The sequence below is a fragment of the Salmo trutta genome, chromosome 32 (assembly GCF_901001165.1).
Source record: "Salmo trutta chromosome 32, fSalTru1.1, whole genome shotgun sequence".
NCBI lineage: Eukaryota > Metazoa > Chordata > Actinopteri > Salmoniformes > Salmonidae > Salmo > Salmo trutta.
In genome coordinates, this window is record NC_042988.1 from 15,082,774 (window position 1) to 15,107,576 (window position 24,803).

Here is a 24,803-nt window from a genome sequence, read left to right on the forward strand (position 1 = left end):
TTTGGTTACTACATGATTCCATTTGTGTTATTTCATAGTTTTGATGTCTTCACTATTATTCTACAATGTAGAAAATAGTAATAATAAAGTAAAACCCTTGAATGAGTAGGTGTGGCCAAACTCTTGACTGGTTCTGTATATATGGAGTTAGTGCCAGAAATAAGTAGTCAAATACATGTACAATTTAATTACAAATGTTCCCTGATCTGTCTTTATATCGCTCAGATATACTGTAATGTAGGACAGACACATTTTTGAGGGGGAGTATCTGTTGTTCCATGTAGTGAATCTGTTATATTTTTTTGTATTTATTTTAAAATGTTTTAGGGAATCTGTTTTTCCATGAATGAGCTAATAGTAAGGTCAAAAATAAAGTTTCATCGACTATTTTTTTAATATATTTTTTTATACTTCAATGGTTGTTCAAATTCTAAATCAAATAGCAAAATGATCCTTGGTATGACCTTCTTGAAACAATTCCATATAGCTTAGTAGAAATTTGACGAAATGACTTGTTGGAAAGGTGGATTCCAATGACAGTGCCACGTTGAAAGTCACTGAGCTCTTCAGTACGAGCCATTCTACTGCCAATATTTGTCCATGGAGATTGCATGGCTGTGTGCTCGATTTTATACACCTGTCAGCAATGGGTGTGGCTGAAATAACCAAATCCACTCATTTGAAGGGGTGTCCACATACTTTTGTATATATAGTGTACGTCTCAAACTTTGTTCTCACAGATGGATTATGTTGCGAAACAGATGCAAGGATTGGAAGGGGACCTTCTACAATGCTCACAGGGTAGCCACAAAACAGCCACATCCTCAGTGACACTGCAGCAGATGACAACTTTCAATATGTCATTGTGCACTGAACTTGATCACACAGTCTGTAACAGAGATTAATGAATTAATTTGGCTTTAGAACTAATCGAACGATGATGCCATGTGGCATGGTTAGCAGAATCTATCAGAACCAATAAGGTAAGAATACTATCTGAATAGTATTTTTCTGAATAACATGAATAACATTGAAGTACAATATCTTTATTCTATTGTTAGCGTTGTCTACCATTGTTAGATTTCTTTGTGTGGGGTTTGGTGTTTTTGTTGCTTACATTTCTGGACTTAAACTTTGCTTGACATGAAAGTGATAGTCTTGAATTACATTTTTTCCTTCTTCTTGACTCCAACACAATACTATATATTTGTTTCATACACTTCCAGTAATGGTTATTTTACTTCAAGTAATGAACAACACAAGGACATTTGTGATTTATTGTTTTTCAGTCTTTCAGGTGCCATTGATGATCTCAGTTAATGAGCAGAACAGACTACTGTCTATTGTTGCCCTCATGGCTGTAAAACAGCAGCTAATCAGCTCACTGGTGTTGTGTTACCTGATTCAATATGGTAAGTTTAACTTTTTCTCATCTATTATATGTGCTATATATTATATTGATTTTCAAGTTATGCATTTTCTCAAACACATATGTAGATAGTTATCTCCTATGAGAAGTAATTGGTTAGATTAGCAGGAAATGTTTTACCACATCAGGGTAGCAGCAGAACCTTATATAGACTATGAGTCTGGGTACCATGGCACTGGCATCACACTGACCACATCATCCTTTTTTCCTGCATTCACAGTTGCATGTTCCTGCAATGTCACCTGCACCACAGACTACAATACATCCCTGAACTGTTCCTGCTCAGGCACAGTGCCCTCATCTCCCATTCTCCTCGAGGCAGAGTGCAGGTACACACTGTTCTCTTTCACTGGTGTGTGTTTCTGGCCTTGCGCAGATAGATTTAAGAGATCACATGTATACATATTTATGTACTGTAAAGTTTAAACATATAACTTTAAGAAAAACATCTGAAGGTTACATAAACCTTTTCATATTTGCTTTGATTTTTATTTACAAAAGCTGTATTTGAATATTATAAATCACTCTTCTCTCTTTTCAGAGATTTTGAAGACCAAGTGAATGACAGCTGTGAAATAACACCCTCACAACGCTGGTGTATAATACAACCAGAAGGTTTTTTCATGTTAATATCCACTGACACTACTTGCACTGCAAGAGTAAAGCACACAGGAAAAGAAGACACAATGAAAACGGATGACTCAACTGACTGGAAATTGTATAAATTAGGTAAGTGGAGTAGACCTATGTCTTAGGATGGTTTGTACTTTCCCCTGAACATTGCCTTTGATTCAGTGACAAGATATGGCATGAATAAGAAGTGTCTATCATTAGCAGTAAGGTCTTCTTATCAGCCAATCTGCTGTGACAAATTCTTATCAGCAGTTTTGAACTTTGCACAGCTTTGAAATGACAGTGTTGAACAGTCTTTACAATGAGGATTATTGTGTGATGTGGACTGAGTGTCCTGGGTTCTTATGTATTCCCCGCATTTGAAAGCTAATATGGTACAAATGATTGAGCTTTGTGCACTTGAATCCATGCCTTTTTCATATAATGGTTCCAACCCAAGCTTCTCTGCCTTTTCTTCCATAGTGAAGCCGCAGCATCCAGTCAATGTACAAGTGACAGAGAACATTGATAGCTACAACGTCACTTGGCAGATGGATGAAAACATTTACCTATGCTTCATGTACAGGGTGCGGATTACAACAAATAATAACTATTTAAAGGTAAAACAAATATATTTACTATGTTACATGTTTCCAATCAAATATTACAGTACGTGAAATACCAGGTCCCCCAAACTGTTTAATATAAGTTTTTCTTTTGACCTACAGGATCCAGTCTATTACCCTGTAAGAGAGGACCAGAGGTACCTAGTGCTAAACAGCCTTCAACTGCAACCAGGAACTGAGTATGTGGCAAATGTCCAGGCCTCAGTGAACCCTGTGAGTAACTACCAAGGTCCCTGGAGTGAATGGAGCTCCACTGTAGAATGGAAGACTACAGGTACATCAATGCAGCAAGTTTAGATTTAACTGATCTGCGTTACATGCTTTTCCTGGATATATTGGATTGGGACTTAATTTTTCATGTTAAAGTAATGTATGAAATGGAGTAAAAATGTTCTCTCTTTCTATACACTATGTGTATTTTTACAGAAGGGGATGCTAAGTTATGGTGTCAGTGGCCCATTTTACTGACCATTCTCCCCTGTTTGATCCTGTGCTACCTCTTTAAAATGTGAGTATTCCTTATTTATGATCATTCAGGTAACAGTAACTGTTAATGTTTGCTAAGCATTTTTGATCAGACACCAACTTGTATCCTCAATTTCTTCAGGTCTGCCAATAAATGAAATGTTCTAGCCTGGTCACCATCATATGTGCTACATCCAACTTCTCTGACTTTCGTCAGATGCCTTGAACAAACACAACAGTTGGCTAAAGCACAAATTGATCTGCGACCAGGCTAGAAATGTTCAGCCTCTTGGTGTTTTTTACAGAAAGCGTGAATACACTATACACTTTCCTGGCATAACCTCCCACATACACAGAAACCACAGCTGATGCTCTTTACTTGCAAATACACAATGTAGATATAGGGGTGAGAAGGCACAGGAAGTCAGAGCTGCTTCTACATTATTATTATACCAAACCTAACCAATGATAGCACGGTGGTTAGGTTTGCTTCTACATTATTATTATACCACTTACCCTATAAAACATTATAACACCTGCATAGGGAAATTCCATCCTCCCAGAAATGAAAAGTGAGAGTATTTGTGAAGACCTGAATAGTTCTGCTTATGTCACTTTCACATAGATTACATTCACCTATCATTTCCTTTGTGAAAACAACCTGTTTGTCACTTTGCCTCTACATCTTTTCCCTGCAGATTGTGGCTGAAGAGGCTACACTTGATGAAATATTCCCCAAGCCCAGAGGACTTTTTCAAGCCTCTCTACCACACATATGGAGGGGATTTTAAGGTAAAAATACAGGCAAAACAAAAAATAACTAATTGTGTCTGTGGGACTTGTTCTAAACCCCTCCAGATGGTGTTACCTATAGGGGGAACTTCAGCATGGCCAACAATGAGATTTTCCCATAATCAAATCCCACAATGACTACACATATGAGGGGGGCATTATAATGACTCAGTCTGCAGGGGCTTCAAGGGCTTGTTTTCAACTCATATGTGGGTAGATGCTCAGTAGACATTGAGCTTATGTACTACATCAGAGCAGTTCACCCCCCATCCCCCAATGGAAAATACCACAGGTAGAAATCTAAACTAAGATGTTTGCTAGGGTTATATTTAAATATTTTCCCATTAGAGGAGTATTTTATAAATATTCCAGAAAGGTAACCTCTTATCTTTTCAGATTTGCCTTTTTTATGTATTATTTACAAAACAATTGACACTCTTATGAAGGTCATATCCACTATGCTTAGTGAATAGTAAAAACATGTCATTTTTAAATGTAAAATATATTGCCTTTTAATTCGGCATGAATACAACCAGTCATGATGTTTTCATCTGATTAACCAGGTTTGTATCCAACGTTTTTACGAGTAAAGTACGTCAGATAAAAATGTAATGACAGGACTGATGGAAACGGTAAACTTTCCAAATGTCGACGAAACAAAATATGATAGACAAGGTGAGATATGTTTGTGTAGGGAAAATAAATTATGCGAGAAATGTCATTGGAAACGCTTTTATGTGCAAATATTGATATAATAGCCATCATTTCAAAGTAAACTTGGAGTCACACGATGACATGTTGTGCGTTCCTCCTACTATGACTTGATGGGAAAGCATGCAGTTTAGTTTATTAAACTACAGATTAAATATACTGCTCAAAAAAATAAAGGGAACACTTAAACAACACAATGTAACTCCAAGTCAATCACACCTCTGTGAAATCAAACTGTCCACTTAGGAAGCAACACTGATTGACAATACATTTCACATGCTGTTGTGCAAATGGAATAGACAACAGGTGGAAATTATAGGCAATAAGCAAGACACCCCCAATAAAGGAGTGGTTCTGCAGGTGGAGACCACAGACCACTTCTCAGTTCCTATGCTTCCTGGCTGATGTTTTGGTCACTTTTGAATGCTGGCGGTGCTTTCACTCTAGTGGTAACATGAGACGGAGTCTACAACCCACACAAGTGGCTCAGGTAGTGCAGCTCATCCAGGATGGCACATCAATGCGAGCTGTGGCAAGAAGGTTTGCTGTGTCTGTCAGCGTAGTGTCCAGAGCATGGAGGCGCTACCAGGAGACAGGCCAGTACATCAGGAGACGTGGAGGAGGCCGTAGGAGGGCAACAACCCAGCAGCAGGACCACTACCTCCGCCTTTGTGCAAGGAGGAGCAGGAGGAGCACTGCCAGAGCCCTGCAAAATGACCTCCAGCAGGCCACAAATGTGCATGTGTCTGCTCAAACGGTCAGAAACAGACTCCATGAGGGTGGTATGAGGGCCCGACGTCCACAGGTGGGGGTTGTGCTTACAGCCCAGCACCGTGCAGGACGTTTGGCATTTGCCAGAGAACACCAAGATTGGCAAATTCGCCACTGGCACCCTGTGCTCTTCACAGATGAAAGCAGGTTCACACTGAGCACATGTGACAGACGTGACAGAGTCTGGAGACGCCGTGGAGAACGTTCTGCTGCCTGCAACATCCTCCAGCATAACCGGTTTGGCGGTGGGTCAGTCATGGTGTGGGGTGGCATTTCTTTGGGGGGCCGCACAGCCCTACATGTGCTCGCTAGAGGTAGCCTGACTGCCATTAGGTACCGAGATGAGATCCTCAGACCCCTTGTGAGACCATATGCTGGTGCGGTTGGCCCTGGGTTCCTCCTAATGCAAAACAATGCTAGACCTCATGTGGCTGGAGTGTGTCAGCAGTTCCTGCAAGAGGAAGGCATTGATGCTATGGACTGGCCCGCCCGTTCCCCAAACCTGAATCCAATTGAGCACATCTGGGACATCATGTCTCGCTCCATCCACCAACGCCACGTTGCACCACAGACTGTCCAGGAGTTGGCGGATGCTTTAGTCCAGGTCTGAGAGGAGATCCCTCAGGAGACCATCCGCCACCTCATCAGGAGCATGCCCAGGCGTTGTAGGGAGGTCATACAGGCACGTGGAGGCCACACACACTACTGAGCCTCATTTTGACTTGTTTTAAGGACATTACATCAAAGTTGGATCAGCCTGTAGTGTGGTTTTCCACTTTAATTTTGAGTGTGACTCCAAATCCAGACCTCTATTGGGTTGATAAATTGGATTTCCATTGATTATTTTTGTGTGATTTTGTTGTCAGCACATTCAACTATGTAAAGAAAAAAGTATTTAATAAGATTATTTATTTCATTCAGATCTAGGATGTGTTGTTTGTGTTCCCTTTATTTTTTTGAGCAGTGTATATTATGATTAACTTCACAGGGTGGTGAAAGTGCAATTGTTTAATAATCTCGCTCTTTTGTCCATATAATCTCATCATGTAGGGGATTTTAAGGTAAAAATACAGGCAAAACAAAAAATAACTAATTGTGTCTGTGGGACTTGTTCTAAACCCCTCCAGATGGTGTTACCATAATCTCATCGTGCCAGCAGCATACCACCCTGCATCCAACTGCTGGCTTGCTTCTGATGCTAAGCAGGGTTGGTCCTGGTCAGTCCCTGGATGGGGGACCAGATGCTGCTGGAAGTGGTATTGGAGGGCCAGTAGGAGGCACTCTTTCCTCTGGTCTAAAAAATATCCCAATGCCCCAGGGCAGTGATTGGGGACACTGCCCTGTGTAGGGTGCTGTCTTTCGGATGGGACGTTAAACGGGTGTCCTGACTCTCTGAGGTCATTAAAGATCCCATTGCACTTATTGTAAGAGTAGGGGTGTTAACCCCGGTGTCCTGGCTAAATTCCCAATCTGGCACTCATACCATCACGGCTGTCTAATCATCCCCAGCTTACAATTGGCTCATTCATCCCCCTCCTCTCCCCTGAAACTATTCCCCAGGTTGTTGCTGTAAATGAGAATGTGTTCTCAGTCAACTTATCTGGTAAAATAACGGTAAAATAAAATAAAAATAAAAATGTAGGGTATACGTGCGCTCTAGTCAACAGCGCGCTGGCTAGAGCAGTGAGTAGATCCCAACTGTGGGGATACTCAGTCCGGCTTTCAATTTACTCTTGAAAGCTGTAATAGTAGAATGCACAAGGAATCATTTCGAAATGGGTAGTGCATCATCAGCTTCCCTCTTGTCATGTCAGTCATTGCATACCTTAGGGAGCTATTTTGTAACTTGTTATAAATGTCCATATCAACTAGCCCATGTCAGCTAACGTTTTTTTGCTAGGTGTTTTAGCCCATGTATTTTGTAGTAATGTTCTAGTCACTCGAATATCACATGCATACACATTAGACATGGCAAAATGTATAGAATTGCAAGAAAATGAGCTTTAAAACAGCTAAATGCTCTCTTCAACCCATGACAAAATGTGTAGAATTTCAGGAAATAATGACTGGTGTGAACAGTTTGTGTCATGAACAGGGCTTCTGCACAAAGTAATAGACGTGGGGGGCGCGGGATGTTCCCCAATGTTGGATGAGTGATTTACATGAGCAATAATAATGGTTAAGTGCATTGCTCAAGGGTACATCGACCGATTTTTCAAGTAGTAGATTTGGGGGATTTGAACCAGTGACTTTTCAGTTACTAGCCCAACGCTCTTAACCGCTCGGCTACCTGACACAAATTATCACGCAAATTATTTTGTGAGAACCATGAGTTAAAAGTGTGATGGAAACTTTTTTACTTATTTTTATGTGCACTACACCATCACGTACATCCTTTTATATGCAACAAGTCAATTTGATGGAAAAACATCTCTGGTGTGAAAATGCACATATTTGTTTTATGCGGATTCTTTGATTCCATGAAGATCTGTAACCAATTTCTTCAAAAAAGTAGGCTACTTGCGCACGTTTGTCCACAAAAATAATCCCAACATCCAAACAGTGCAATGTGCACCCACTATTTGAAAATGGAAAGAGACATCTGTTAGGCTGCAAAACACCAAAAAGTGCAATGACATTCAGGGATTGTCATAAAAGGTCTACTCTAGTAGCCTGATAGGTCTTGCTGCCCACGCGTGTTTCAGTCTCGGCCAGTCATCTCTGCCTTGGCAAAATGTCATTGTTCACATCGAACCACACAGCATTTTGGAGCATATACCACACAAGTAAATTCGCTCATTTCAATTGCGACTGACAGGTGGCAACGATAAATTGTGGTGTAATAGCCTACAGTTTTCTTGCCGTCTTCATTTAAATTATTGTGATGGGCTCATGTTTTACTGGTATGGCATAATGCCACTATTTATTTTGCTGGTAATCTGTACCGGACCATGCCAGTTTACTTTCACCCCTGACTATAAACTCAGCAAAAAAAGAAATGTCCTCTCACTGTCAACTGCAGTAAACTTAACGTGTAAATATTTGTATGAACATAAGATTCAACAACTGAGATAAACTGAACAAGTTCCACAGACATGTGACTAACAGAAATTGAATAATGTGTCCCTGAACAAAGGGGGGGGGTCAAAATCAAAAGTGACAGTCAGTATCTGGTGTGGCCACCAGCTGCATTAAGTACTGCAGTGCATCTCCTCCTCATGGACTGCACCAGATTTGCCAGTTCTTGCTGTGAGCTGTTACCCCACTCTTCCACTAAGACACCTGCAAGTTCCCGGACATTTCTGGGGGGTATGGCCCTAGCCCTCACCCTCCAATCCAACAGGTCCCAGACGTGCTCAATGGGATTGAGATCCGAGCTCTTTCTGGCCATGGCAGAACACTAACATTCCTGTCTTGCCGGAAATCACGCACAGAACGAGCAGTATGGCTGATGGCATTGTCATGCTGGAGGGTCATGCCAGGATGAGCCTGCGGAAAGGGTACCACGTGAGGGAGGAGGATGTCTTCGCTGTAACGCACAGCGTTGAGATTGCCTGCAATGACAAAAAGCTCAGTCCGATGATGCTGTGACACACCGCCCCAGACCATGACAGACCCTCCACCTCCAAATCGATCCCGCTCCAGAGTACAGGCCTCGGCGTAACGCTCATTCCTTTGACGATAAATGCGAATCTGACCATCACCACTGATGAGACAAAACCGCGACTTGTCAGTGAAAAGCACTTTTTGCCAGTCCTGTCTGGTCCAGCGATGGTGGATTTGTGCTCATAGGTGACGTTGTTGCCGGTGATGTTTGGTGAGGACCTGCCTTACAAAAGGCCTACAAGCCCTCAGTCCAGCCTCTCAGCCTATTGCGGACAGTCTGAGCACTGATGGAGGGATTGGGCGTTCCTGGTGTAACTCGGGCAGTTGTTGTTGCCATCCTGTACCTGTCCCGCAGGTGTAATGTTCGGATGTACCGTTCCTGTGCAGGTGTTATTACACGTGGTCTGCCACTGCGAGGACGATCAGCTGTCCATCCTGTAGCGCTGTTTTAGGCGTCTCACAGTACGGACATTGTAATTTATTGTCCTGGCCACATCTGCAGTCCTCATGCCTCCTTGCAGCATGCCTAAGGCACATTCACGCAGATGAGCAGGGACCCTGGACATCTTTCTTTAGGTGTTTTACAGAGTCAGTAGAAAGGCCTCTTTAGTGTCCTAAGTTTTCATAACTGTGACCTTAATTGCCTACCGTCTGTAAGCTGTTAGTGTCTTAACGACCGTTCCACAGGTGCATGTTCATTAATTGTTTATGGTTCATTGAACAAGCATGGGAAACAGTGCTTAAACCCTTTACCATGAAGATCTGCGAAGTTATTTGGATTTTTACAAATTATCTTTGAAAGACAACGTCCCTTTTTCAGGACCCTTCTTTTTTTGCTGAGTTTATATTTGTGAACATGGGAACGAGTGCTACAATCCCACCTGGAAAACGCCCTCCATTTACTTTTTATGGTAACAAAAATACCATAATTTGCTGTATGATTTGGAAATGTTGGAACTGGGCCATGTCCGTTTCTACAAGAAAGCTAAATAGCACATTTGATCACATTTCTGTAGAGGTGTGGGCAGAATGTTTTAACTTCCCAGACATGACACTATGCAAATCGTATGCCATTAGTAACCCTTAGTGCAATCCATATTGCTTTTTTATTATTATTGTATTGTGAAAAGTACAGTGCCTTCAGAAAATATTCACAGGCCTAGACTTTTTCCACATTTTGTTGTGTTAGTCAGAATTTAAAATAGATTCAATTGAGAGATTTTTCTTCACTGGCCTACACACAATAACCCATAATATCAAAGTGGAATTATGTTTTTCGATTTTCTTTTCATAAAATAAGCTAAAATGTCTTTAGTCAATAAGTATTCAACCTACTTGTTATGGCAAGCCTAAATAACTTCAGGAGTAACGATGTGTTAACAAGTCACATAAGTTGCATGGACTCAAGTGTTTAATGATGATGATTTTCGATTGTCTCTGTACCCCACACATATAATTATCTGTAAGGTCCCTCAGTCGAGCAGTGAATTTCAAACACAGATACAACCACAAAGACCAGGGAGGTTTTCAAATGCCTCGCAAAGGGCACATATTGGTATAAAAAAAGCAGACATTATATATCCATCTGAGCATGGTGAAGTTATTAATTACACTTTGGATGGTGTATCAATACACCCAGTCACTACAAAGATACAGGTATCCTTTCTAACTCAGTTGCAGGAGAGGAAGGATACAGCTCAGGGATTTCACCATGAGGCCAATGGTGACTTTAAAACAGTTACAGAGTTTAAAGGCTGTGACAGGACAAAACTGAGGATGGATCAACAACATTGTATACTCCACAATACTACCCTAATTGACAAAGTGAAAAGAAAGCCTGTACAGAATAACAATATTCCAAAACATGCATCCTGTTTGCAACAAGGTACTAAAGTAATACTGCAAAAAATGTGGCAAAGCAATTCACTTTTTGTCCTTATTACAAAAGTGTTATGTTTGGGGCAAATCCAATACAACACATTACTGAGTACCACTCTCCAAATGTTCAAGCATCATGGTGGCTGCATCATGTTATGGGTATGCTTGTAATCGTTAAGGACGGGGGAGTTTTTCAGGATAAAAATAAACGGAATGGAGCTAAGCACAGGCAAAATCTTAGAGGAAAACCTGGTTCAGCCTGCTTTCCACCAGACACTGGTAGATGAATTCACTGTTCAGCAGGACAATAACCTACATTTTACATTTTTACCTTTTAGCAGACGCTCTTATCCAGAAATGCATACATTTCATTTTTTTTGTACTGGCACCCCGTGGGAATCGAACCCACAACCTGGCGTTGCACACACCATGCTGGCGTTGCAAACACCATGCTCTACCAACTGAGCCACAGGGAAGGCCTAAAACACAAGGCTAAATCTACACTGGAGTTGCCTACCAAGAAGGCAATGAATGTTCCTGAGTGGCCAAGTAATAATTGTGACTTAAATCTACATGAAAATCTATGGCAAGACCTGAAAATGGTTGTCTAGCAATGACCAATATCCAATTTGACAGAGCTTAAAGAATTTTGAAAATAATAATGGGAAGATGTTGCACAATCCAGGTGAGGAAAGATCTTAGAGACTTACCCAGAAAGACTCACAGCTACAATCACACAGTTGATCATGTATGCACAGTTGATAAATGAGGCCCCTGATGGTAGAAGCACCTTTGGTGGCGATTACAGTATTGACTCAGGAGTGTAAATTAGATATATGTATTTAATTTACATTTTTTATCAAAAATGTATGAAAATGTGTTTTCACTTTGTCATTATGAGGCATTATGTGTAGATGGGTGAGTAAAACATTTATTTAATCCATTTTGAATTCAGGCTGTAACAACAACATGTAGAATAAATCAAGGGCTATGAATACTTTCTGAAGGCACTGTATGTGAAAAAGTATGTTTTATTGGAAACATACAGTGCTATGCCTATAATAAAATTAACAGACATTAACCCCTATTGCTCAGCCCCGATATCTATCTACCTCAACCCACTAACCCTACACCCAATTACCCACACACCCCGACCCTGTTACCCCAGTGCCCTTACCCTAAGACCCACATGCCAATACCCTAATATTGATACAATTAAGTCCTGATGCACCTGTATCCTAGCCCTATAAGCCCTATTTCTTACCCCTAGACCACAGTTCCTTTGCCAAAATACTTCATCCCTGTTACTTGCTTATCTCAGCCCTGTTCACCACCTTGCCTAGGCCTGTATTCCCCAAGTATTCCGCTAATAATTTCATAGATCAACTCATAATACAGTGGTATAACATGTGCCCAAACCCCATTCACTTTTATTCCTACCACAAACTTGCTGCCAGAAAGGATTTGAATAGGCAAATAAACATCCATCCAGACCCATTAGCTGTATGAGCCTTGTGTATCCCTACACCCCATTACTCATAAAACTAAGTAAATCCATGGGCACACTCATATAAAACAGGTCTCCCCCAGTGCCCAAGCCTCAACGTTCATACAAACCAGGTCTACTGTTTTTGTTTTTAGTTTTTTGACCACTTTTCATTTTGTTGTTGTCTTTTTTTTCCCCATTGGGGTGGAGCTACAGGTACAATATTCAAAGTCATAATTTAATATTCTGTTCATATCATATTTCACACATATTTTTGTGTTGTACCTGTGGACTGCCACTCCGGAAAAAAAACAAAAAACATCATTTGTATCATATTACAGTTTAAGTAATAATAAATTCAGCATGTACAGGAAAAGAAAACAAAAAATAAGTGGGCCTCCAAACCCCCCCCCCCATCCTCCCATCCCCCCGACCCCACCCAGCTAACATGTCTCCATCCCACCTCCAAATACGATTATGATTCAAGCCCATATAATAAAAGTCAAAGAAACATAGCAGCATGTAGACTATCTCCTTGCCGACGGCAAATGCATCTGTTTTAACATTAGACTATGTTTTTATGTTTTTATTGTGGCGCACGCAAGAGTCTTTTTTGTGTGCATACGCACCTTTGAAAAATGAGGCCCCTGCTGGTTTCTCAACTACAGTTACAGCAATATCCAGTAGGGGGAAGTGATGTCCATGGGAAAATTAAAGCCTTGCATAAAAATTAAATATTTTGAGATAGGCCAACATTGAAAGAATATGTGTAGAGAGAGACAGATTCTATGTCTGATGTCAGTGAACAACCCATGGTGTCAAAACAAGTGCCTATTCAGAATGCCATTATCAATTTGTACTGGGCTGGGCTTGGTGGGGCACAATGTGGACTTGTTCTGACATCAGTCCGAAAGATCCCTTTTCATATCATCCAGAGTATAACTATTGCGCGCACACACACACAAAACAAATAGATGATAAATCATTTATGGGTAGATGTAAATAATCTTTTCACATAAAATTGTGAAAATGCAAGCATTTGAAAAGAGCGCTGAAATATTTTACTTCCTCTGTGGCTGCAGAGAGTCTGGCAAAACACCAGTAGCTAAATCACAATCTTGCAAGCTGTCCTTTGAAATTATCTTTAGAAAAATCTCAGAAAAAGACTCCAAGATGTGTCCATGACCAGGGTCGTAACTAGGTTTGAGTTAAAGTGGGGTCAGATACATTTTTTTGAAGTTGAAGCTTATTTACTGCATTTCTGTACAATTAAAAAACTTTCAAATGCTATTCGGAGAACAGCAAAAATATGCAAAAATGGCCTCAGCCATTATCACCTTGGCTGCTGTAGGTTCATTCAACTCAATCGATCTACAAACAGATAGCCTATTAGCAATACAGTTGTAATGTTATACCCCTGAAAGGTGGAAAATATGACAAATTATTCTCACTGACACATAGCATCAGCGATTGTTCAGTCATTTGTAATGATACAATCATTAAATCATCAACTCTTTACATACTTTAGATATCGCTTTCCTCAAATTACATACACTGAGTTTATAAAACATTAGGAACACCTTCCTAATATTGAGTTGCACCCCCTTTTGCCCCCAGAACAGCCTCAATTTGTCAGGACTACAAGGTGTCAAATGCGATCCAATGCTACACAGACTTGTGTCATATTGGCTGGATGTCCGTTGAGTGGTGGACCATTCTTGATACACACGGGAAACTGTTGACCGTGAAAAACCCAGCAACGTTGCAGTTCTTGACATACTCAAACCAGTGCGCATGGCACCTACTACCATACCCCGTTCAAAGGCACTTAAATAATTTGTCTTGCCCATTCACCCTCTGAATGGCACATATACACAATCCAAGTCTCAATTGTCACGAGGCTTCTTTCACCTACACTGATTGAAGTGGATTCCACAGGTGACATCAATAAGGGATCATAGCTTTCACCTGGTCAGTCTGTCATGGAAAGAGCAGGTGTTCCAAATGTTTTGTACACTCAGTGGATAGTGTTCACCTTTGTATTCCTAGGCATTACGAATCAAGCTCCGCACAAACAGACATCCAACTGGAGCACACAGACAGTGGTGTAAAGTACTGAAGTACAAATACTTTAAAGTACTACTTAAGTAATCATTTATCTGTACTTTACTATTTATATTTTTGACAACTTTTACTTTTACTCCACTACATTCCGAAATAAAATAATGTACTTTTTACTCCACCCAAAATAATGTACTTTTTACTTTCCCTGACACCCAAAAGTACTTGTTACATTTTGTAAGCTTAGCAGGACAGGAAAATGGTCCAATTCACACACTTATCAAGAGAACATCCCTGGTCATCCCTGCTGCCTCTGATCTGGTGGACTCACTAAACACACATACTTCATTTGTAAATTATGTCTGAGTGTTGGAGTGTGCCTCTGGCTATCCAAAAATACATTTAAAAATGTGAAAATTGTGCCTTCTGGTTTGTGTAAAAGAAGTCATTTTAAATGATTTATACTTTTGATACTTATTTGAGAAATTACATGTATTTTTGATACTTAAGTATATTTAAAACCCAAATACTTTTAGACTTTTATTCAAGTAGTATTTTACTGGGTGACTTTCACTTGAGTAATTTGCTATTAAGGTTTCTTTACTTTTACTCGAGTATTACAATTGGGTAGTTTTTCCACCACTGCACACAGAATCATATCACATTCACATAAATTATTAGAATATTACTTATGATTCTGTATTAATATCAGTGATGTAGTGGTACAAAAAAGTGGGTAATGGATAAGATGAACATTCACTGATATAAACAAAAAAGTTGGCAATTTTTATAACTGTATTGTTTGCATTTTAATTGCATTTTAAATTAATGTAGGCCATGTCGAGATGTTCATATTGAAACATATCTTCCTTTTAAGTTCCTACCTTGTTTGATAAGACTAGTACAAATATGGGGCAGAGACCCCACCCTTGGGAACCACTGTACTAACCTCTATCTGCCTGCTTCATCTCTCTCCTCTGCTTCCTCCTGCATGCATTGCAGCCTGCCTCAGCCTCGATCACCACACCAATGTCTCAGTAGCAAACTCTCTGTAAAGCAAAATTAGGATAACTTAGTAGCCTATAGGTTGCTCCTGCTGAGGTAGGCTCCGTTTAACGTTAGCTTCTTAATTCATCGTTCTGACTAAATAATACTAGCCAGAGCACTTCAACGTTGGTTAGTGCTATCCACCCTAACCCCTACCTTAAACCTTACCTAATCCTTACGTAACTAAAAAGAAAGGAGGACCATATCTATTCAAGTTCCTACAGAAATGTAATATTGGAGATGGGTTCATAAATTGGATCCAGCTGTAACGATCGTCTGGAAGAGGGGACCAAGATGCAGCGTGGTAAGTAGTTATAATTATATTTAATGAAACACTTTAAAACAAACAAGACCACGAACGCCACCAGTTCTGCCAGGTAAACACACACAAGACAGAAAACAACTACCCACAAACCCCAAAGGCAAACAGGCTGCCTAAGTATGGCTCCCAATCAGCGACAACGATGTACAGCTGTCCCTGATTGAGAGCCATACCAGGCCAAAACAAAGAAATACAAAAACATAGAAAAAAGGACATAGATTGCCCACCCAAATCACACCCTGACCAAACCTAAATAGAGACATAAAAAGGCTCTCTCAGGTCAGGGCGTGACACCAGCTTTTATACAGGAACCCCTGTACGAGAATACTCACTAACCAATCATTGTCGGCCAGATTTAACCTTTACAGAGGGACAAGGCAGGGCTCGCCTATGCTCTTCGCCCTAATTATTGAACCTCTCGCTCAGGCTATGTCACGTCCTGACCATAGAGAGCTCTTTTTTTCTATGGTAGAGTAGGTCAGGGCGTGACTGGGGGGGTTGATCTAGTTTATTTATTTCTATGTGGGGTTCTAGGTTTGATTTTCTATGTTGGTGATTTGTATGATTCCCAATTAGAGGCAGCTGGTAATCGTTGTCTCTAATTGGGGATCATATTTAAGTAGCTGTTTTCCCACCTGTGTTTATGGGATATTGTTTTGAGTTAGTGCACGTAGCAGCTCTGTAGTCACTGTTTGTTTAGTCATTCTTTGTTTGTTTTGTATTTTGCAAAGTTTCACTTTATTAATAAAGATGTGGAACGCTACTCACGCTGCGCCTTGGTCCTATCATTCCAACGAATGTGACAGGTGATCAGATCTCATGCAGCAATACATGGCTATAGTACTGAAGATACTCTAAATAAGCTTTCCCTATACACAGATGACATTCTCCTCTATGTAACAGAACCCCAAGCTAGTATTCCAGCTATTCTTGATGTGATTAATTTGTTTGGTACCTTCTCGGGATACAGAATAAATTGGAACAAGAGTGAACAAATGCCCATACGGTTGCAAAACACCTCCTGGCTAGAACATCTTCCTGTTAAGTTATCTTCAGAAAAATGTACCTACCTAGGAATTGTAGTTACCAAACAATACTCCTTACTATTTAAAGAGAATTTCCCCTCTCTGATGCAAAAACTCAAGGCAAACATACAATTTTGGAGAACTCTCCCAATTTCTATGCTCGGAAGAATTAATGTCATTAAAATGGTCTTCCTCCCACAACTGCTCTACCTATACCAGAACATCCCAGTATTCATACCTAAATCCTTTCATAAACAACTGGACTCAATTATCAATCCTTTCATCTGGGATTATAAAACACCTCTGTAAATCCAAGATGGAAGGAGGATTGTCTCTCCCAAATTGTATATTTTACTACTGGGCCGCTAACCTCCGCGCTGTTACGTTTTTGCTGGATGACGCACCTCCGTCATCCAGCTGGCTTAGTATGGAGCACGAGGAGTGTCACCCCTTCTCTATTGGCGCTGTGATTTTGTCGCCTGTCAATCTGGAGATGTCACTTTATCTTAACAATCCTATTATACATAGCATAGTCCGAATCTGGAAGCAAATTAAAGTCCACTTTGAGCTTAGACCAATATCATTCATGCTCCCTGTTGCCAGGAATCCCTCCTTTGCCCCCTCTAACCTTGTTTTGTACCCAGAACTCTGGGTCTTGTTGTTCGTGTCTGCTCTTTTATGTTTAGATAAGATTTGTATACTTGTCTTTTATACCTATACACCATTCTTGTGTGTGTTCAATAAAAAAATATTTGAACAAAAAAAGAAAGGAGGACCAAGGCACTCTTCATATAATTAATTAAAATGCCTTTATTTGTATGGCATGTTCAATAGAAACAAAGTTTTAAAAATCCGACGCGTTTCGGCTGCATGGCCTTCATCATGGAGTACAAAGAAATAATACAATGTCCTCTTTTGAACAGCTTTTCCAATTAGCCCTAATTTGAAGAGGGGGTGGTTACACAACTGATTATTATTTTTTATTTTTTTTATTTAACTAGACAAGTCAGTTAAAAACCAATTCTTATTTACAATGACAGCCTACCCTGGCCAAACCCTAACCCGGACGACACTAGGCCAATTGTGCACTGCCCTATGGGACTCCCAATCATGGCCAGTTGTGATACAGCCTGGAATCGAACCAGAGTCTGTAGTGACGTCTCTAGCACTGAGATGCAGTGCCATTGACCACTCCACCACTCGGGAGCCCAAATGGTAATGGTTAAGGTGTTGACTTGACAGTCGCTGGACCTATGTTCGAGTCCCCGTTGGGGCTACACCCCCAAATTTGCTACATTGGTGTCAGAAGTGGGATGGAGCAAGGGCGACCATCAGAAAGCAGTGTACACGTGAGGAATTTGGTATTGAGATGCGTGGAGACACACACTCTCCTGAAGGTAATTGGTAATGTAGTGACCTTAACCCAACACCTAGCAACCTCATCAAGAGGTTTGGACCTCTTGGTGTATTAGTTAAGGTGTTGGCTTGACAGTCGCTGGACCTGGGTTTGAGTCCCAGTTGGGGCTACCCCCTGAATTTGCTTCGGTGTCCTCATATGTAATTATGGCCATGTCCATGACAGTCACATCATTTCTAAAGATTTAGCAGGCAGGAAAAAGCTAATGAAAGATAAACCAGAGTTACTGGAACCTGTGAAAACATCCTCTTGCAGCAGCCCACAGATATAAGACACTGATCTTGCACGCACTACAAAAACTGTAGATTGGTATCTTCACTTCTCTGCCACACGAGACACATTAGATTGTATTCCTGCTCAAGCTAATGTAAACCTAAACTAATCAGTTTTATAAAGGATGTACTTACTCTATGTTGCCCTTTCACTAAGCAGTATACATTTCTCTGAACTGTACAGATGTTCTGTGAGAAGTTCATAGTCATGAGGATGTCCACAGGGTTTGGTTATAGTTGAGGAGCATGACATAGCTGTACTAACTATGCTGTCTTATAGCATAAGCTCAATGTCAGTGATGAACGCACATAAAGGCCCTGATCATATAGTATGAAAATAACCTCACAGCAAATTACATTGTATAAAGAAAGCATTTTGTCAATATATGATAAGCACAGTCAGGTAGAGGTTTTTAAATGCCCTCTCTCTTTAGCTCTCTGACAGCTGTTAGTGCTGCAGTATGGCCACTTACTGCTGTCTTTTCAGATGAAAAACTGATTAGATTCTGCTGAATTGTTCTTCACCCATTCTGGTGAAAAAGCTTGTACATGCATATCTGTGGGCAACATCTTGCTCTAGAAGGGTTCAGAGTTGTACAAAATAACTGCCACCAGTTTCATAAACATTTCTAAATGTTAAAAAAGAAAAAAGGTAATTTTTTCTGTGATCGATCTTCATATTGACAACCGAGGTTACCATGACCTGCTACCAATAACAGTGATAAGCTCTCATTCAACCTTTTGCATTCAAGTGTAGCTCAGTTGATGGAGCATGGCGCTTGCAACGCTAGGGTAGTGGGTTCGGTTCCCGGGACCACCAATACGTGAAAAATGTAAGCATGCATGACTAAGTCGCTTTGGATAAAAGCGTCTGCTAAATGGCATGCTGTGTGTGTATATATATATATATATATATATATATATATATATATATATATATATATATACTGTATGAACCTATAGCTTTGTTACTGGACCGGGCGGGCCTACCTTTTACCTCAAGTGTACCTATTGCTCCTTAATCATCCATTTTATCATTATATTTTGCAGAAATGGGTTGGACCTGTCTTCGTCCTCAGTGAGCTGGATCCCTTGGAGAAAAACCCACCTACACAGAGGATGACTGAGAAGCAGCTAGACATCCTCGGGCTGTCCAGGCTGAGTGTGGAGGAAGACAGCAGCAGCAGCAGCAGTGGGGACCAGGGCACCTGTCACTCCGCTGGACACATCTCCATCGATACTGTGATGGTGTCTGGGGAGGAAGGAGCTTTGTCAGGGAGTTCTTGGGTGACATACAAGTGCAGCCAAGGTGGGGAAAGCTTCTCCCAATATACTGGAGGCAGCAGAGGAGGTATCGACACTGAGGCGGAGGGCCCTCTTGGTGCTGGGGCAGAAGAGGAAGGAGGGTTATCTGGGCAGAGTGGAAGACGGGCATCAACGGGCCTGCCTGCTATGAAGTGGCAGCTCCAGCTACAGGCCCGCAACTATCAACCAGAGCAGATTTCATTGGACTCAGAGGACGGCTACCCTCCTATGGTGCTGGATCTGGACAGTGTGGACACCATTGACAGTGGAGTCTTTGTTGAGTCTGACTGTAGCAGTCCTGTGAACTCTAACTTTGAGTCTGAGAAGCAGATAGACTCTGCTTTACTGAGTGGGGTAGGCAGTTCCCCTTCTGAATATGTCAAACAGTGGGTGACGGGTAACACTATGCAAGAGGACTCAACCAACTCAGGACAGAACAGGACGATGTGAGTTCTCCCTCATCTCCTGTGTCATTGACAGTGCTTCAGCATATTTGTAAAATTCCTTACTTTCCCTGGCATAGGTATATTGTTCATATTGTCATCATGTTTTTTTTTTAAAGTGGAGTACGAATGATTTCTTCCCAACATAAAAATTGTTTGTCGTAGTAATACAATAATATTGTTTGACAATAGTTGTCATGTTGCGTTATGTAAATAGATGTAGATTAGTCATTTTGGCCTTCCCAGACCTAGATTTTTGGCCTTCATGTAATTCATAATTTTTTACGGCTTCATTTCTCATGCAATTTCCATGTGGAAAGGGTATTGTTTTTATATCATGTTTGTCATCTAATGTTTCTTATGTTTGTGACAATGGATCCAATTGAGTTTGCATTCATTTTCAATTGCTTGTTAAATCTTTAAAGGGACAATCCACAGTTGCTACATCCATTTTTTTTTAACTTAGAAATGTATTATATAAACTCATTTATTCTTGAAGAATATAACTTTTAAATGCTTCATGAGCTTAATTCAACTGTCATACCCAATCAGAAGACAAAATATAAGCTTGTTTTACTCCAATGTTTGTAAAAAAAAAAAACGTACAGCCTCAAAATATGCTTAAAATGTTGATATATTGGATGGTCATTCCTTGCATCAATAGCGCTGTCTATGAATTTATGAGTGGTTACATTTCTCCAGACCCATCCTCGGGTATTACCAAAACAGAGACTGGTGGCCACTTTGTTATTGTTTCAACTAATGATTGCCCATTTAAAGTACCATTTTTTTCTAATATGCATGATAAAGACCCATAGGGGTCAAAACAATATTATTAAGTTATGGGAGCATTCCAACATTCAGATATTAGTCTCCTTTTTCTGTACGATGCATAAATGCATCAGAACACAGATTTAGGTCTGCTTTAATGCAGTTCTGTCATTTCTCTTTACCATTGTCATTTACTAATAAGAAATTATAGCTACTTGTGACTGTGAACTAAAAGCTTGGCAGCGGTAGGCTACATCTGATAAATTGACTCGCCACTAGGTATCAAATTCTATAATCTAGATATTGCCGTTGCACTGTTATCACAATGAGTTAAACCACTGTCTAGTTTCCGTTAACAATCTTTGAGAAGTTTGAAACAGATTGATTTGACTGCACTGAAGTGTATGATAAAACATATTTTTATATGAATTTCAGGAATATTATAATTATCTATAGCTTAGTTCATTATATTCATGATGCTTAAATATGACTTATACACCAACATATCACCTTTTTTTTATTGCAAGTGTGTAATGTGAAATAGAAAATATTAGACATATGTTCATAAAAAATATTACGATGGGTTAATTTGAGCAATTAGATAGCAATCAACTCTGTCACAGAGAGGCATGAAGAAGGCGTGGAGAAGTGAACAGCTTTCATATGATAACAGGAGCTGACTTCCTCTCATGTTATTATAGTGTTATGATGCTTGACTTCACTCATTCATTCTCTCTGAGAGATGCCCTATCCACAAGACCCATGCACAAGGTAGTATGGACCTTTCTCAGAAATGTTTTCCATTGTGTACTTTCCACATTACGATAAAATGCATAATTTGCACATTATACATGACTTATACATGTTTTTCCTGGTTTAGCCCTACACTCATGCTAAGATGAAGCTTCTACTGGCACTTTGTGCAGTTTGGAACATCATCCAACTATCAGTGTGCTGTTCTTCTGGAGGTACTGTACAATATTCCATTGTACTGTCCTTTTTGTTCATGTTCAGATTCATGTCCAGGAGTAAAAGATCATAACATAGGTGACATGGGTTGTGATAGAAGGGTGTGTTTCTTCACAGAAATGCCAGATCGACTCACCTGTGTATCTGATTATTGGTTTACAATTACCTGTACTTTGAGCATCACTGACAAGCCTGCAGGTGTCAACAACACCCACTACTGGTTGAATTTCACCTGGTCTGATGGAGTTGGGTGAGCCTTATTGTGTGCTGATGATGGATTCTTATGTTTTAAATCTCTTGGTTCTGTCCATTGCATGAAGTGGAGAGATGAATACACAACATTAAATGAAAAAAAATATGCTGAGGATAAATAATTTCTAATAATATTTCAATCACAAAACGTATTAACATTTTTCCACAGGATTACATTCAAATGTCCACTGGTGGAGATGGGGGACAGTTATGGTTGCACATTTGTGGCCGATTTTGATAAGAATGTAACGTATCACGGCTCTTCATTTAATGACATGGACTGTTTCAATGTACATCTTTGTTATAACATTGACTGCCAATCAAACATGACAGGCTTTGAACCATTCAAAAATAGTAAGTACCCTGTCAAGATTATATTGATTTGCAATTCATGAAATAATTATGATTGTGCAAAATATGTTTTTCTATAGCTGACAAATATGTGTAATGACTAACTCTCTGTCATCAGTTCAACCAACAGCTCCAAGTCATCTCGCTGTCCAGTGGACTTCAGAGGGTTACAAATGCACTTGGCAAAGTGGATATGAACACCATCCATATATAACAGAGTTCCATTACCAACTCTGCTTCTACAAATACCATGGCGATAAGGGCGAGGTGAAGTGAATCTTAATAAAATTCATGCTTCAATTGTTAAAGTCAATGGTTGTTTGCTAAATTGTTTCCTGGATTTTTTTCTCAGGTGTTTTGTGTGTCCCCTCAAAACAAATCTATTTTAATTGATGGATCTAGACTTGAGCCAGATACCACATATGTTCTGAAAGTGAGATCCGAGCTATATAAGTCCTCTGGATATAAAGGACAGTGGAGTCCGTGGAGTGCATTGGTACAATTGAGGACTGATGCAAAGGAAGGTGAGAGAGATCTGCTTTGGAGACAAACTAGTTAAATCATATACCACTCTTACCTATCGCCTCTTTGTTATTGTCCCAAAATATGCTATGGCAAACCATTTAGGCTGCGTTTAGACAGACCAATTAGTGGAAAAAATATCAGAATTGGGCTGCTTGTCTAAACACTGCCATTGATGCATATACTAATTTTCTCCTTCAGCAGAACCAACTATAGTCCTTGTCCTCAGCAAGTTTGTATTTCCAGTTTGTGTGATTGCTGGAGTTCTGTTGTTTGTATTTTACAACCCCACTACAAGGTAACTGGTCTTCTTCAGAAACCCATACAAATACTTAAAAATGGTGTCATGAGAGAGCGAGGCTGATTTGGAAGCACACAAACGCGAATAATTTACAATCATTTGTGTCATAGAATGAAGATAAAAGCTTTCTATGATGTGCCAAGCCCAGCCCCTTTTTTCAAACCTCTCTACAAAGATAACAAACATTTCCAGGTAAAGTCTACTAATTAATTTATTATTTTCCCAAAGTGGTCCTCATAACATCTTCAAAATGGTCCCTGGGACACAGTTTATATCTTTATCATTTTTTCTCTATAGGACTGGCTTGAGTCAGAGTGCAATCTGATACAAACATACAAAACAGAAGAGCTCCTGACCATCGATACTTTGATTATTGAGGCCAAACCTATAGCAGAGGACCAGGACTGTTCATCTACAACACCATATCCCCTAGCACAAGTTCACACTCCCTATGTTGGTCCCTCAGTGATGGACTGGGTCTGCAGTCACAGTCCAAATGGAAATGGTCCTGGGGACATTCCTTACACCCAGCTGCCCTGCTCTCCCCTAGAGCTCCAATTTGGAGGGATGGTGACCTCTTTCTCTCAGGACCCTTCGGTCGCCTGTGAGGGGGACTCTGGATGCGAGGACTTAACACTCAGCCCTGACAGCAGCTTGCCTAATAGTCCTGTATCTAGTGACCCAGAATGCATCTGTACTGATTACTGTATCCTACACGAAACCTCTAAATGTTTTATCCCCACCGTTGTGCCCAAAGAGGTCTCTACTCACCCCTTGAAGAGTTATTGCATAGAGGGACCAGGCAAGAAGGAAACCTGTGGCACTGAGTGAAGTTACCAAATGTTACATCATATGCCAATAGGACACAGACGGCCTACCTCTTGGGTTTTGAAAATGTACTGAGCAAGGGGTGTCATAGTCTTTACAATTTCCTAAATGACATAATGTTGACTTATGATCATTTGCAGTTTCTTATTTGTAATTCTGAAGTAGAATTGTGTATACTATACTGTAATGAAATGTGTTTTGTCCGTTTGAAATAATGTACTTTTTTGAATTACTGTATCAATTGTGTGATAGCTTAAATAGCTACTTTGGACCAGTTCATTTCATAATTTGTCTGCATTAATGGCACTACAGCCATTGATTCTTCAGTATGTGAGTTAACCACCAGAGGATGCTGCGACTCAACACTTAGAGGAGAAATTGGCGAGGTGCAGTTTCTTGGATGACAATTTGAGCTCTATGTAATATTTTGAAAGTAGTTTGATAATCCTGTAATTACTATGTCCTTTATTACATACTTGTTCGCTATTGTAAATAAAATAATACATTGGTATGGTTTATATTTATCGTTTTCTATTTCGCA

The 24,803-nt window shown here is 40.2% G+C and overlaps 1 protein-coding gene across 3 annotated transcripts; it reads left to right on the top strand.

Annotated features, from left to right (window-relative positions):
- Nucleotides 1-747: 747 nt before the first annotated feature.
- Nucleotides 748-24,780, top strand: LOC115171188 (interleukin-21 receptor). Of its 3 annotated transcripts, XM_029727766.1 has the most exons (17): nucleotides 748-983; nucleotides 1,290-1,412; nucleotides 1,650-1,758; nucleotides 1,971-2,158; nucleotides 2,525-2,661; nucleotides 2,770-2,941; nucleotides 3,094-3,175; nucleotides 3,831-3,924; nucleotides 19,571-21,810; nucleotides 21,920-22,007; nucleotides 22,126-22,258; nucleotides 22,430-22,614; nucleotides 22,730-22,878; nucleotides 22,964-23,135; nucleotides 23,335-23,431; nucleotides 23,545-23,626; nucleotides 23,732-24,780. In XM_029727766.1, exons 2-9 carry the CDS (start codon nucleotides 1,307-1,309, stop codon nucleotides 20,273-20,275), a joined length of 1,593 nt encoding a protein of 530 aa, XP_029583626.1. In that variant the 5' UTR covers nucleotides 748-983; nucleotides 1,290-1,306; the 3' UTR covers nucleotides 20,276-21,810; nucleotides 21,920-22,007; nucleotides 22,126-22,258; nucleotides 22,430-22,614; nucleotides 22,730-22,878; nucleotides 22,964-23,135; nucleotides 23,335-23,431; nucleotides 23,545-23,626; nucleotides 23,732-24,780. The 3 variants fall into 3 exon arrangements, with proteins under 3 accessions (XP_029583626.1, XP_029583624.1, XP_029583625.1); XM_029727764.1 differs by lacking the exon at nucleotides 748-983 and having other exon boundaries at nucleotides 1,093-1,412; XM_029727765.1 differs by lacking the exon at nucleotides 748-983 and having other exon boundaries at nucleotides 1,093-1,412; nucleotides 23,338-23,431.
- Nucleotides 24,781-24,803: the final 23 nt, after the last annotated feature.

What these genes read in the sequence shown, in the direction of transcription:
- LOC115171188 (XM_029727764.1), top strand. Translation starts at nt 1,229, where the DNA reads ATGGTTATTTTACTTCAAGTAATGAACAACACAAGGACATTTGTGATT. An exon ending in GTGTTACCTGATTCAATATG is followed by an intron (nt 1,413 to 1,649) that starts GTAAGTTTAACT and finishes CTGCATTCACAG; the next exon opens with TTGCATGTTCCTGCAATGTC. An exon ending in TGTAGAATGGAAGACTACAG is followed by an intron (nt 2,942 to 3,093) that starts GTACATCAATGC and finishes GTATTTTTACAG; the next exon opens with AAGGGGATGCTAAGTTATGG.